General features: G+C 43.3%; 1 protein-coding gene across 1 annotated transcript in view; it reads left to right on the top strand.

Annotated features, from left to right (window-relative positions):
* Nucleotides 1-14,495, top strand: part of PFAS (phosphoribosylformylglycinamidine synthase) — a 31,722-nt gene extending 17,227 nt beyond the window's left edge. The window contains exons 17-29 of the mRNA XM_089480009.1: nucleotides 459-590; nucleotides 731-961; nucleotides 2,680-2,860; nucleotides 3,606-3,689; nucleotides 4,632-4,787; nucleotides 5,655-5,774; nucleotides 6,835-6,980; nucleotides 8,318-8,528; nucleotides 9,334-9,425; nucleotides 10,540-10,654; nucleotides 11,232-11,390; nucleotides 11,491-11,643; nucleotides 13,842-14,495. Coding sequence (XP_089336135.1) covers nucleotides 459-590; nucleotides 731-961; nucleotides 2,680-2,860; nucleotides 3,606-3,689; nucleotides 4,632-4,787; nucleotides 5,655-5,774; nucleotides 6,835-6,980; nucleotides 8,318-8,528; nucleotides 9,334-9,425; nucleotides 10,540-10,654; nucleotides 11,232-11,390; nucleotides 11,491-11,643; nucleotides 13,842-14,164 — 2,103 coding nt within the window. The 3' untranslated portion in view covers nucleotides 14,165-14,495. The remainder of the gene's footprint in view (nucleotides 1-458; nucleotides 591-730; nucleotides 962-2,679; nucleotides 2,861-3,605; nucleotides 3,690-4,631; nucleotides 4,788-5,654; nucleotides 5,775-6,834; nucleotides 6,981-8,317; nucleotides 8,529-9,333; nucleotides 9,426-10,539; nucleotides 10,655-11,231; nucleotides 11,391-11,490; nucleotides 11,644-13,841) is intronic.
* The last annotated feature ends 538 nt before the right edge of the window (nucleotides 14,496-15,033 follow it).

Here is a 15,033-nt window from a genome sequence, read left to right on the forward strand (position 1 = left end):
ATTGGTTGTGCTTTATTTGGAGCAGAGGTGGGGAACCTTTATAGACTAGGGAGCCAAGGTCTGATTTGGAAAGGATCTGGAGAACTACATACTAGCAACAAGAAGGACTTAAGGGTCCTGGGGTTGGGGAAATCCAAAATGAGTGCAGCCAGATGTAATTCATGCCAGTTTGAACATCAGGTATTCAAAGCATTGTCCAAATTCTGTTCATAACTATTGAGGAGGAGGCTCCAGGACAACATTTTCCAGGCTGTAAACCTGAATTTATTTCCACTGTCTGGGCTTTTCTTATCTCCAATCACTGATCTCCAACCTTTTGTCTCCAATCATGGAGATAGTAACAGATGGTGTACCGCCTTGTATGTTCTGCATACCACACTTTCTTCATCCATGCTCTGGAATGTTCTGGCTGGCCAACAATATTTTGCATTCTTTCCCTTTTAATCCCTATCAACTAGGAATTTGTTTTGAATCACGTGAACCGAGCCCTCCAGCCTCTGGATCTTCCCCATGACCTGAGTGTGGTGGATGCCCTTCAGCGTGTGCTGAGGCTGCCAGCTGTGGCAAGTAAACGATACCTGACCAATAAGGTACCTTTCAGGATGAGATTTGACTCTCCAGTTCCTTTGGACATTAAGGAATAGAAATATACAGATGGAAAATTTTGGGTGCTTGCTTTTCACAGTTTTTTTCCTTCACTCCCTTTGTCCTTGTTTTCCTTTGGCGTAAGGTTGATCGTTCAGTGACAGGGCTGGTGGCACAGCAGCAATGTGTGGGTCCCCTCCACACCCCATTGGCAGATGTTGCCGTGGTGGCACTCTCCCCCTTTGAGACAGTTGGAGGAGCCACAGCCATTGGGGAGCAACCTATCAAAGGCCTCATTGACCCTGCTGCTGGTGCTCGAATGGCAGTGGCAGAATCCCTCACAAACCTGGTGTTTGCTCGTGTCAGTGACCTTAAGGTAAGCCCACCCTCTGCTTCTGATTTCGACAGTTCCCCATTTATTGATTGCATTTCATAGCCCCACATTTCCTAAAGTCTTTGTTCTGGAACTAGGGATGCAATAGCACTGCAGAATTAAACCAGTTTCTACCCTGTAATACCATGGGATTTGTAGTTTGGTGAGGCACCAGAGCTCTCTGACAAACCAGGCTAAAGCTCACCAAGCTATAAGTCCCAGGATTCCACAGGATAGAGTCATAGCAGTTAAAGTGGTGTCAAAATACGTTAATTCCGCAGTGTGTCTTCACCCTAGAGTTCTTTCAGTGCCAAATACTGACCCATGTTATTGGGATAGCATAAGCTTTATTGATGAAGCAGATGGTACACAACAGAGGAGTATTCCTGTCCTTTTGTTGATGTGGTCCAGCATCTCCTCACAGTTAGTGGAAGAATTGGTCCCCCAAACAGGTTCTTTCCAAACTATGCCTCATCTGACAACCAAATTCCCCATTACTGGACATATGAAAAGTCCTTGGACTGGGGGGGCACCCTTCCCAAGATGAAGCCAGAGGAAAATGGATTCCCAAGGATTATATATTCCAAAAGGAAACAATGAAAATCAAAGTGCAAAAGTGTGATCCTTCTCTCCAGAATAGCTATGGAGACCTGTAAAAGGAGATTAGCAACAAAAAGGGTTTACTCTTCCAGTCCGTTCTCATTCTTCATATCTTGTTCCCAGCTTCAAACTGTACATCAACTTCAAAAAGTATCCAATCAGGTCACTAAGACACAACTATTAATCTTTGGCCATGATGCCAACAAGGATTTTTAAAAATCCCTCTTGTTTGGTGGCAGAGGCCCAGTTTACTACACTCTCAAGAGCTCAAGGATGTGCATGTAGTTTTCCTTGCTGTTTTTATAAGGACCGAAAATAAAGAACAGTGCTAGGTCAGAACAAAACCCTATCTTGTTTAGTATTCTGTTCTCACATCCAGCTATTTGGTGTCTTATGGGAAGTCCTCAAATGGTACATGAATCCAATAGCACCTTCCCAACAACCCTGTGAGGTAGGATGCATATGCACAGCAGAAATAATGTATTTTGATCTTTTACTGTCAGAACTCTAATCTGTGGAATCCTGGGATTTTTTGTTTGTCATGGCACCAAATCTCTCTGACAGAGAAAGCTAAATACCTCACAAAACTACAAATCCCAGAATTCTATAGCATTGAGCCATGGCAGCTAACGCAGTGCCAAACCACATTATTTCTGCAGTGCAGACAGCACCATAAACAGATAATGTCTAGGGACATTATCTGTCATCATTAGGATGGCCAATAAAGGTAGTTTTTTTTTGTTTTGTTTTTTTGCTCTTGGAAGACCTTCCACATTCTCCAAAATATTCTCCAGTATTTATAAGGCAAAATGAGTTTTAGCCTGAAATTTAAAGGAGAAATCCAGCTTGCTGTACCTTCTCCTCCAAAATGGGGTCAGCACCTTAGATTGTTCCTTTTCAGTTCTGAGAAAAATCTGGAATTGATTCATGGCTCCACTGGCCAGCTGCCGCAACCTGTGGTCCATTAATCATTTGATGGAGGCTGCAGATTTTCACATCCTTTCTTTCACATGCCTCACATTAATCTGTGTCCTGAAGTTAGAAGCAAGATCTGTGTGTTGCATAATGTCATTTCTGTTGTCGCTTGGCCTCCCTTGGGGATTCTGTGTCTGTTCTCGCAGGACGTCAAATGCAGTGGGAATTGGATGTGGGCGGCCAAGTTGCCCGGAGAAGGAGCAGCCTTGGCTGAGGCCTGCAGAGCCATGTGCTCCGTGATGGGTGAACTGGGAGTGGCTGTGGACGGAGGCAAGGATTCTCTCAGCATGGCGGCTCGTGTTGGCACAGAAACCGTTAAAGCACCTGGTGAGAAATGGGATGCTTTGTTCTGTGACCTGACCCCAAAATTACTTCTCTCAAACTAGAAGGAAATGGGCTAGTTTATCAGCAGTCTGAGGTTCATTTTGAGGGAGATGTGGTTATTATATTCTGGTATTTGTATCTAAATACCCCAAAGGCACCAGATCCTGTCTGAACTTGGACGCTAAGCACCAGGGTCATCTTTGGTTAATACTTGGATGTGAGACCACTAATGTATACCAGGTGCTGTAAGCTATATTTCAGAGGAAGGAACTGGCAAAACCACCTCTGAGGATTCCTTTCCTAAGAAAACTCTATGAAATTCATGGGGTCTCCCTAAGCTGACAGGCAACAGACTCTATAAGTTGACACACATAGAGCTATCTCTCTCTATATATATATTTATACAAAGGGAATTAACTGTTCAAGGGCCAATTCTTGACTCCTGCATTACAAGCCATGTGTATGGATGTGCTTTTCTAGAACTGTTTTGGCTGATTTTAAAGGGTGAAGGTTAGGGTTAGGCTGCTGTATCCTATTAAGCTGTCTGAGAACATCAGCTACAAATGCTTTTTTGGTCCCCTGGGAAGAAGAGAGATAGGAAGCACTCTGGTGTTGCTTTGTAACTGAGTCATATACTTTGACTGCCGATCTGTAGGGAAATCTCCTAGCTCTGGGTAGTTTAAGTCTCTGTATTTGTCCTCTGCCACTGATTTCTACCTTTCCCTGACTTTATACTTTCTTCCCACAGGGACTCTTGTCATCTCGGCTTATGCTGTCTGTCCAGATATCACTGCCACAGTCACTCCTGACTTGAAATGTCCAGATGGGAAAGGTAATATCAAGTCCTGATGATATAGTAAAGGATTGTGAATGGCTTGCAAAGGCCTTGATTGCGATGGATTTATTATGATCTATTAGCAACAGGTCACTAATAATATCAGCCGGCCAGAAATTTTTATATTTTTTATTTTTATTTCATGTTTATGCTGCCTTTCTCCCTGAAAGGGACCCAAGGCAGCTCACAAGATAAAAACATTTTCAAAACTTTACCATAAAAATGGCTCTAGTAGCTTAATGTTATGAACTGCTAACTTTGATAGATTTGTTAGCAATTTTGAGTTGATAGAATCTCTGTTTTGATTTTACCATAAAGTTGTCCCATCCTTCCGTCCATCTTCATAAAAAGAGTAGATGTGAAAAGTTTCTAACAGTTTAATTAGAGCTTGGGAGCATGCTCTCCACCATTTTAGACTATGACCTGGTTAGTCTTAACTGGAATAAACCCACTGAATCAATGAGATTTAGATGTGTGCTGACTCGCCATTCAACAATTAATTATGTGGATCTACACTTGTTGGGCATTACAAACAGTATTGACACCAATAATTCCTGGAGTCCTCTTCAGTGAATATTTCTGCTGAATATGCCATGCAAGCTAATGGATTCTGAGAATCCTTTATTACAAAAGTAACTTTCCCAAGTTCTAGGTTTAATCCTAGTGATATTCACTGACCTCCTGTGGATTGCCAAATCAATCTGTGGTAATTTTAACTTCCAACAGGACAGATCTTTTGTGGCCTCTGTGTATGTTTGAAGGAAGAGAAAGAGAAAGAAAGAGGCTAGATAGCCATCTGTCAGGAGTGCTTTGATTGTGAATTCTTGCATGGCAGAGGGTTGGAGTGGTTGATCCTTAGGGTCTCTTCCAATTCTGTGATTCTATGATTCAGTGTTTTGTTTTCATGACCAATTCCTTCTTGTTTTGGCAATTGATTAGGGGCTCTGCTTCATGTGGCCATCAGTCCTGACCAACATCGCCTTGGGGGCAGTGCTTTGGCCCAGTGCTTCTCTCAGTTGGGGCATCTTTCACCAGATTTGGACAACCCCAGGACTCTTGTCTCCTGCTTCCAAGTCACCCAGCATCTGCTCCAAGGTAAGCAATTCTTAAGCAAGGATGAGAGCACCCAGTGGCCTGCTTTGAGCCCCATATTCGATCCTTAGTATCTGCTAGAAAAGCTGACGGGAAGAATATCAACTGATTTGAAATGTAGTGCTGGAGGAGAGTTCTGCGGATGCTATGGGCTGGCAAAATGACCAGCTTGTGGGCCTTAGAGAGAAAATCAAGCCTGAACTCTCCCTAGAAGCCAAAACAATCAAACTGAGGCTATTGTACTTTGACCATATCATGAGACAACCTGAATCACTCGAAAAGACGATAATGCTTGGTAAAGTGAGAGGCAGTAGGAAAAGAGGAAGGCTACGGCTGATCTGCAATGCAGAAATATTGCAGTTTGATACCACTTAAATTGCCATGGCTCCATTCTACAGAATCCTGAGATTTGTAGTTTTGAGAGGCACCAGCAGTCTTTGGCAGAGAAGGCTAAAGAACCTGTAAACCTACAAATCCTAGGGTTCCATAGGATGATGCTGTGACACTTAAAATGGTGTCAAACTGCATTATTTCTACAGAGGTACTCTGTGTCAACCCTCAGCATATTCATTCATTCATTCATTCAAATATTTATATTCTGAGCTCAATCCAAAGATCTCAGGAGAGCTTACAATAAAATCATATTAAAACAATAAAAAATAAAGTTTAAATGGTTCGAAATGGCACCAAAATGATTCTGAGGTTGGTGCCAATAGGGCCTCCTGAGGAAGGGAATTCTACAAGGGTGCCACAGCAGAAAAGACCCTTTCTGATGTCCTCTCACAATGTATTCCCCCTATTGATGGGATGTGGAGGCCCAACATTGTCCCAGACAGACAACCCTTCTCCTTTTTTCCTCTCCTTCCATAGATGCAATGATTTCCTCTGGGCATGACGTGAGTGATGGGGGCCTCCTGACTTGTATGCTAGAGATGGCTTTTGCTGGGAACTGTGGTGCTCAGATAGAGCTGGCTGCTCCTGGAATCAGAGGTCAGTGAATCAAGAAGGAGCAATGACATGGGAGTTTAAAGTTTGCATTTCTCTTTGAAAATAGCTACTTTGAAAAAGGAATGTTGTTTTTGTCAGATGTGGGGGAGAGATCACAAAAGGGCAATTTGTGCAGAAAGGAACATACACAGGAGATGGGTGGGTTAGCAAACTGAGATAAAAGCATGGCAGCATCTCTGAGTAGTTCCTGGCTTCTATTCTTAGTGGCCAGTCAGAGAGTAAAGGACATAAGATACTGAAATGAGAAGAATAGGCAGATTTGAAGAAATATTCCTTGGATAGCAGAGAAAAAGGGCAAATTCATGCATCACAATAGACCATGGTTTGTGTTAATGATGATTTGTTGTCTCTGCAACAAATTGCTGGACAGACAACCCAACAAGCTGTCATGTGTCCTCCCCATTCCTAAATCTGCTTCTCCCTTTTGTAAGCTCCTGTTCCAGCCTGGGCAGCTGGGGAAACAAGCCACAGTTGTGACTTAAAACATGACAACAAGCTGTGGTTTAAACAACCCACAGTTTCCTAATTCAGCAACAAACCATGGTGGCATTTTAAGAAACCAGCAGAGGTGGATATCATGAAAACCCACTTTTGCAAGCTGGTTTTGTCAGCAAGAGGTTTGTTTGTTTGTTTGTTTGTTTGTTTGTTTGTTTGTTATATTTATTTGTATCCCGCTCAGGACTGGGACTCAGAATGGTCCACTTTCATCATCATTACTATTACTACTTGGTTGTTTTGTTTCTCACAGTCAGCTAACTGGATCTCACTGATCATATTAGGAGGCTGATAGCTCAAGAATGACTATGATAAAGTAAATTTTGTTAGTTAACCTGTTGCAGGGAAAGTTAGCTCATGAAAGCAGGCTTTCAAGACAGTGGTTTTGCACATCTCAACACAAAACAGATTTCAACAAACCACTTTGGTTTGTTGTGATGCGGGGATGTAGTCAATCAGACAGGCAGGGTAGAAGAGGGCAGATGTATCTATTTGTCTTGCTAATGTTCTCCCACTCAGTCACATTGCCTCTTCCCCATTACCACAGCCCTGGATGTGCTTTTTGCTGAGGAACTTGGGCTGGTCCTGGAGGTGCCTCGTTCAGCAGCAGCTGAAGTCTGCCAGCGCTACCGTGAAGCTGGTGTGCGGTGTGTTCCTGTTGGATATTCAGGTCCAAAGGGACCCAATGCTACCGTGAGTGCAGAGATGATCACCAAGGGAGCAGGGAAGTAATGCAGGGGATGGGTGGTAATGGGTAGGACTGGATATGAGGAGCAGTGGAGGGGACGACACTGCTGGCTGTAGTGTTGCAGAGCCAGGGCTTGCAGGGTTGGAGCATCAGGACTTTTTGATTTCTGGAGTCAGTGGAAACACCTACCATCCCTCTCTCTCAAGCCTCCTGGTTCCTTCTACTCTTAGCTGCAGTGTAACGTGGGAGATTTAGGACAGATTAAGAATAAATTCCTTACATACTACATCATTCAGCTATGGAACCTACTGCCACAGGATGTAGTGATGGCTGCTAATTTCAATGTAGTTCAGAGGAGATTGGATAAATTCATGGAGGAAGGGGCCATTGCTGTCTACTAGTCAAGATGGGCTAAATGCTGCCTCCAACTGTATACCTCTATTTATCCATTGCTAGGAGTGTTGTTTTACATCCTGGAGCTTACCTCTGGCAAGTGATTGGTGTCTTTGTGAACAGAACAGAGGACTAGATAGGTCTTTGGTCTGACCCAGGATGCCTTTTCTTGTGCTCTTATGTAAACTGCAGAGCTATGAGTGATAGGGAATACATTTTCCCAGTAACAACCATTAAATGATTGTTTTTCTGTCCACTATCCTCCTGCCCAGTGATGCACCATAAAATACATTTAAAACATTATTTAAGAGTGGCTTAAATATCAGTTAAGCAAACAAACAAAAAACCAAGCAGAATAATGTAAGACATACAACAGGACTTCCACTAAGGATCACGAGTTCTGGATTGGTTCACATGGGAGGAGGAGCTCCTTCAGACAACCTGGCCCGAGCCATTTTAACGTGTATTATTAAGACCCACCTCTGTCACATTGCAAGGTATTTGGGGATGTCTTGATCTTTATAAAGCTAGTTAAGACCCATTGACCTTTAAAAAAGAAGAAGACCTGATCCTTGTGGAAATGAAAACTACTAGGACTGGTTTGTTTCTATGAATCAATAGAGCTGCCTCCATTTTATGGATCTCCTTGTGGGGTGGGCACAGTAATGATACATGGCTGCTCTTCAAAATGTACTGCTGCACCAATGATCTCAAGCCAGTAACATTCAGGGAGGTCCATTGAGCCAAGTCCCAGCCATAGGATAATAATTTGCAATTTACCTTACCTGGATGCTGTCCCATCTTTCCAACCATCTTCAGCTGGGTCTTCCGGTCAACAAATGTCTATGGTTCCCATGCTTCCTGTGACAAACTTGCTTCTTCTTCCTCACTAAGTTGACCTCATTAGAAAAGTCCTTAATTGTTAATAACTTTTTATGCTTTTTTGCAGGTCCGGGTTACTGTGAATGGTCAGGAAGTGCTGATGGAGAAAGTGGCAACTTTGAGAGGCTGGTGGGAGGCCACCAGCTTCCAACTGGAGAGGCTGCAAGCCAACCCAGACTGCGTGGCCCAAGAAGAGACGGGACTGACCAAGCGCACAGAACCCAGCTTTACCATGACCTTCAACCCTCAGGAAGAGCTTCCTCTACTACAAGAGATGGGTAAGATATATGGCAAGATAAGGGATGGGAAGGGGGGACATTTTGGAATAACGTGCTGCCTTCATTCTCTGGGATCCAAGAAATAGAGCTGTTGTCCAGTTGAATAAGTCCTACATCAATTAAATTTATGCATTTGAATATGGATAAAAATAGTAGCTCTGGTACAAGAAGTGTACCTGACATGCTATTCAATAATCTATGCCTGTGTCTGAGTAGGAGTTGTCTCCGAAGAGGCATCTGACATAACAGAAAAAGAAGAATGCCTCTTCTCAGACAAAGCTTATCATCTGTGATTTTTTATTAATTATTTGTATGACACAATTTGGATTTGGCAAAGGTAAAATTAACTGGTTTTTTTTCTAAGTATATATTTCATGTATAAAAATATTTTAATGCTAGTATTTAGAAAAATCATAGGTGACAAGCTCTTCCCTCACAAGAGGCATTCTCCATCTTGTGTCATATACTGTATGATGCCTCTTCTAAGTTGCATCTGGTTCTACTAGTACTATTCTTATTGTAACTGGAACTTGGAAAGTTATTTTAGATTACAACTCCCAAAATACCACAGGAGGAAATTCTGGGAATTGTAGTCCCCAAAAGGTACCTTTCTAAATCTTGAAAATACAACAATAATAAGGATGATAATATGGTAAATCTGATGCTCAGTTAATCAAGGCTACTTTTAAATGGATTTGTTGATTTAAACAAGAAAAACTGTTAATTAATTGCTTAGAGTAAAACATCTCAATCTTATCAGGAAGGGATGGTATCAGGCAATATCTCTCCTTTCCCTCTTGTCCAGCCCTGCCTGCCCCCCGAGTTGCCATTCTTCGTGAGGAAGGAAGTAATGGGGACCGGGAAATGGTGGCTGCATTCCTCATGGCTGGTTTCCAGGTGAGTTGAGCAATCCAGGGTTGGTAAAATCCTCCCTATGAGTTCTCAGATATTAAGATATGAAACCCAGGAAAATATTGTGGTTCTCTGTCTCTGTTATGAATTGAGCATCATGTCATTTGGACTTCTTTTCCTTCCCTAAAGATGCCACTCATTAGATCCAAATGCATGTGAGTTTGCCTGCCCAATCAAAAGTTACTTAGGGCAGGGATGGGCAACTGTAGGACATCCATGGGACAAAATGGCCCTACTTTTAGGCTGCTGTGGTCTCTTTCCCCTTTCCTGTTATGTGAAATGCTTTCCTCCTATAACAGTGGTTCTCAGCCTTTAGTTCCCTAGACATTTTGGACTTCATTTCTTAGAACCCCTGACCATTGGTCATGCTAACCAAGGCTTCTGAGAGTTGAAATCCAAAATATGTGGAGGCTAAAAACCACTGCCCTAGAAATTGTACAGGCTCCAGCCATTTTTAGCTTTAGACACATGTTAAGAACACGTCCATTGATGTAGACCTTCTCAGTTAAGTCCAACCAAACATATACCTGTACTGCATGGAGCACATAAAAAGTGCGTGGTAGGTGGTCACTTGTGTGTTTGTGTAATTGTCTGTTTTAGTAATGCATATCATTTTGAAATGTTTCAATATAAGTAGTATATATAAATAAATCATGCATTAAAATGCAGAATTTCAGCCCCTTGCAAATCAATAGCGATCCAAATCTGCACTGCAGGCAGAATTATTTTTAGTGAATTGGGGGACTGATAAATAGCCTCTGGGGATGCACCCAATAACTCCTCTAGGTCGTCCGAAAGCCCCATTCATGCTACACATTTATAGTTTTGCATCTCATTTTAATTGCCATGACAACATCCTATGGAATCCTGGGATTGGTGTTTTAGGGAGGGGTATTTCTAGTGCCTCACAAAACCATAAAAACCAGGATTCCTTAGGAGGCAGCCATGGCAGTTGAAGTGTAATCAGAGTGTTAGAACTGTGTAGTGTGAATGGACCTCAAACTAGGACCAAGAGAAACCTGTTCTGTTTCATCTCCTGCTTTTGAAAGTTCTTTTCCTTGTTTAAGCTTTTCCTCTCTTGTCTTGATCCGACCCGAAGGTTTGGGACCTCACAATGGAAGACTTGTGCTCTGGTGAGATGACGCTGGATTCCTTCCGGGGCTTGGTGTTCGTTGGAGGCTTCAGCTATGCAGATGTGTTAGGCTCTGCCAAAGGTCAGTGTTTCTGCTTCATCTCTTGTGGAAGGGTGATTTTTGGCTTACCCTGGTGGAAAGCCTCCATGAGCACCACAGGCTTTCCTTTCCATGGGCAAAGAGTCTGTGAGATGCTTTTTTAAAAAATATATTTTAAATTCTTTAATATTTACATAGTACAAATTATATGATCCATAATTCATAATATACTTTCCCCCTCTTTCTCCCCTCCCACAAACAGACAATCATTCCATTTAAATTAATAATCATTTTCAGAAATATGGAAAATATAATTATATTTTTTACTTCGTACCCCATTTTTTCTTCTACTTTCACAAATTTGCACAAATCTGTGAGATGCTAACCTGCCTGTCTGCTTTGTACTCTGCTTGTCAATTCCCAGAGGTCTTGGGTATTTGCTGGAATGCTGGAAAAGACAATATTTGGGACATGAACCAGAGGTTGGAAGAGTCACTTTGCTGGACTCCATCTCTTGGGATAAGATGGAGTCCCAAAGGTGGCTTTCAATGTTTTGCTGTGATCTGAAAGGGATTTTTTGTTGTTGTTCTAACGTCAAGTTTCCATGTGTTGTTTCCAGGCTGGGCAGCGTCAGTGACCTTTAACCCCCGGGCCCGGGCTCAGTTCCAGGCATTCCACCGACGCAAAGACACCTTCAGCTTGGGCGTGTGTAATGGCTGCCAGTTGATGGCATTGCTAGGCTGGGTGGGAATGGACAAGTCAAATGCCGAGGATGTAGGTAAGTGAGATGACTGCCAAATGCACTTCTGGTATTAAACCATGTGGGAAATTTTGGATCTGATCCTCTCTGGTAAACCCTTGGTCTGACTTTTTTCTAGGTGGCACCATCCAGCCAGGGTTGCTGTTGAGTCCTAACAATTCTGGGCGTTTTGAGTCGCGTTTTGTGAGCCTGGGCATTGAGGAGAGTCCAGCGCTGATGTTGCAGGGAATGGCTGGTTCCACCCTGGGCATCTGGGTGGCACATGGTGAAGGTAATGCCTGTTTTCTTCTATGTTTATTTGGGGGGTGAGTGGGGTGAGCTTAACTTGGCTTCATAAAGCTTTAGTGCAGATGCTAGAAACAGGATGGAATTACTGATAGCTTCTGAACAGTATGGAAAATTTGGACATTAAATTTTCAGATTGTCATTATGTTACAAATGGAAGTTAAACTCACATCATTAGAAATGGCCTGTGTTCATTGAGGTTTGTAATTTGAAATGGGGTTTCTGTAATATTCCAGAACCAGTGTGGTATAAGAGTTTATGTGTTGGAGTAGGACTCCGGGAGACCACAGAGTTTTCTTTGCAAAATTCATTCAAGGGAGTTTTGCTATTGCCTTCCACTGAGGCTAAGAGAGTGTGACTTGCCCAAGGTCATCCAGTAGGCTTCCCCAACTGAGTAGGGATTTGAACCCTGGTCTTCCAAAGTCCTATAACATCATAATCTGCCACCACCCACTCAGACACCCTTGTTCCTTCACATTTTAGCTGCCATTGCCTGGTAACTGAAGAGAAAATTTATTTTCTCAGTACTGAATTGAACTATCCCAGTTGTAATCCAAAGGTATTTGGGAGGTGACATAGGTCCAAAAAACACTACAGAAATAATCCAGTTTTGAGACTGCTTTAACAGCCCTGGCTCAGCACTATGGCATTCTGGGAACTCTAGTTTTGTGATATATTTAGCCTTCTCTGTCAGAGAGCTCTGCAATTCCCAGGATTCCATAGCACTGAGCGAGGGCAGTTAAAGCGATCTCAAACTGGATTATTTCTGCAGTATGTTTTGGACCTTGGCCTCAAATTGGCAAGACACATTAGGCTTACATTAGGCTACTCGGGGACTGTAGCTCCAGTAAGAGGTACCTCACTTGTGGGGTTCCTCAGGGGGCTATTTTGTCCCCGATGTTATTTAACATCTATATGAAGCCGCTGGGTGAGATAATACGGAGTTATGGTGCTGGGTGTTATCAGTACGCTGATGACACCCAAATCTATTTCTCCGTATCTCGTTCGTCGGCCTCGAATTCCGATGGCATCTCTTCTCTCAATGAATGTCTTCAGGCGGTAATGGGCTGGATGAGGAAAAACAGATTGAAACTGAATCCAGACAAGACGGAGGTGCTCATGGTAGCGGCCCCGAAACCAAGAATTGGGTTGCAACCTCCAGTCCTGGATGGGGTCACACTCTCCTCCAGCGACTGTGTTCGCAGTCTGGGGGTGCTCCTTGACTCGTCGCTCCTGATGACAAATCAGGTAAATGCGACGGTCAGGAGTGCCTGTTATCAGCTTCGGCTGATACGCCAGCTGCGCCCTTTTCTGGAAGTAAGGGATCTCGAGACGGTTGTGCACGCACTGGTAACCTCACGCCTTGACTTCTGTAATGCACTCTACATGGGGCTACCCCTGTGCTTGACTCGGAAATTACAGCTGGTTCAAAACATGGCAGCCAGGCTTGTGTCAGGTACATCTAGGAGGGACCACATTACTCCGGTTTTGAGGTCCCTCCACTGGCTGCCTATCAGCTTCCGGGCCCAGTACAAGGTGTTGGTTATCACCTTTAAAGCCCTAAATGGCTTGGGTCCAAACTATCTTAGAGACCGCCTCCTCCCGTACAATCCTCCCCGCGCTCTCCGGTCCTCTGGGAGGAACTTACTGCAGCCTCTAAAATCTAGGCTTGCGGCAACCTCCCAGAGGGCGTTCTCTGCTGTCGCCCCCAAACTCTGGAACGACCTGCCGGATGAGATCCGTCAGATAACATCATTAGACAGCTTTAAAAAAGCGGTCAAGACGGATCTCTTCCGGCAGGCCTTTCCAGATTAACCATCCCGGCCCAGGTTCCCTGATTCCCTCATTCCTCCCATGGCCCCATCTTAGTGATGGTTGAGGATCAACAGAGGGATATCAGGGTTTTTAGTTTTAATTGCTGTTTTTATCCTTGATATTGTATTTTTAATATGTTATATTATTTAATACTGTCTTAAGGGGGGGAGGGATAAAGTGTTTTTAATTGTGATATTTTATATTTTACTGTTGTTAACCGCCCGGATTGGTTTGCCAGAGGGCGGTATACAAATAAATATTATTATTATTATTATTATTACAAAAGCCTTGACCCTTTTTGGACTAAATACAACTCACTGTGTCTTTCTTCCCATATCCCATCCATCTATCCATGCTGCCTCTCCACAGGTCGAATGCGCTTCCGCTCCTCTGAAGTCCTGGCTAAGGTGCGCTCTGCTCGCTTGATCCCGCTACGCTATGTGGATGACCAGGGGCTGCCGACTGAAGAATATCCTCTCAATCCCAATGGCTCCCCTCTGGGCATTGCAGGCATTTGTTCTCCTGATGGCCGCCACTTGGCAATGATGCCTCACCCAGAGCGTTGTGTCTTGCCTTGGCAGTGGCCATGGATGCCCACCTCCTGGCGCCAGTCCATGAAGGTCTCACCATGGCTTCGCATGTTCCAGAATGCTTGCGAGTGGTGTCTGCGTTATCCTCAGGGCCAGCCATGACCTGATTTTCCTCAGTTGGGTTTTGTCTTTTTAATGTGACTTTTTAGGCCTACTGACAAACAGCTCTTTGTCACTAATCAGAAGCTGGACTAGACGAGATAAAACGTAACAGTCTCTTCCAAGGTGCTGCTATCTTTATCCATAGGCTGGGCTCCTCACCCTTTCAATGCTTTCTCCCAAATTATGGAACTTGGGAGGGAGTCATGGAAAAATGGGTGTGCAGTTCCTCTGCTGAACACTGGAGGTTGACATTGTGCAACAAGGAGTGAGTGATTTAATTGTGGACCAATGCAGTTTTCAAAGTGCCAATAAATGCAAATTACTTTTAGAACCATGTGTCTGTTTATCTGTGGCAATTGCATGTGCTTCAGTGGGGGAGAAATTCACTCTTGGGAGATGAGCCATTTTATTTATTTTAGTATCCCAATGCAACAATTTAAAAAACAAAACACAACCGATACACAGTCAGCCCTCAGTATCCACCGAGTCTTTATCCATGGATTCAACTGTCAACGGTTTAAAAATATTAAAAATTAAATAAATTTCAAAAAGCAAACCTTGATTTTTGCCATGTTACATAAGGGATACCCTATTACTATGCCATTGTATTCAGTGGGACTTGAGTATCCATGGATTTTGATATCCACAGGGGGTCCTGGAACCAAACCAAGGGCCCGCTGTATTGTTGTTGTTCTATATTCATTTATATTTAGCCTTTCCCCTAACACTGGGACTCAAAATGCCTTACAAACATTGGAACAAATACAATTAGAAGCATTTCCAAGGCCATAAATGCAATTAAATTACAGTCAACTCACTGTAATTTCCGGACCTCCTGTGAAAATGGAAACTCACACATATTCAAGCCC

Source organism: Sceloporus occidentalis, unplaced genomic scaffold, assembly GCF_023333645.1.
Source record: "Sceloporus occidentalis isolate IW3139 unplaced genomic scaffold, rSceOcc1.0.p SCAF_14, whole genome shotgun sequence".
NCBI classification, from domain to species: Eukaryota; Metazoa; Chordata; class Lepidosauria; order Squamata; family Phrynosomatidae; genus Sceloporus; species Sceloporus occidentalis.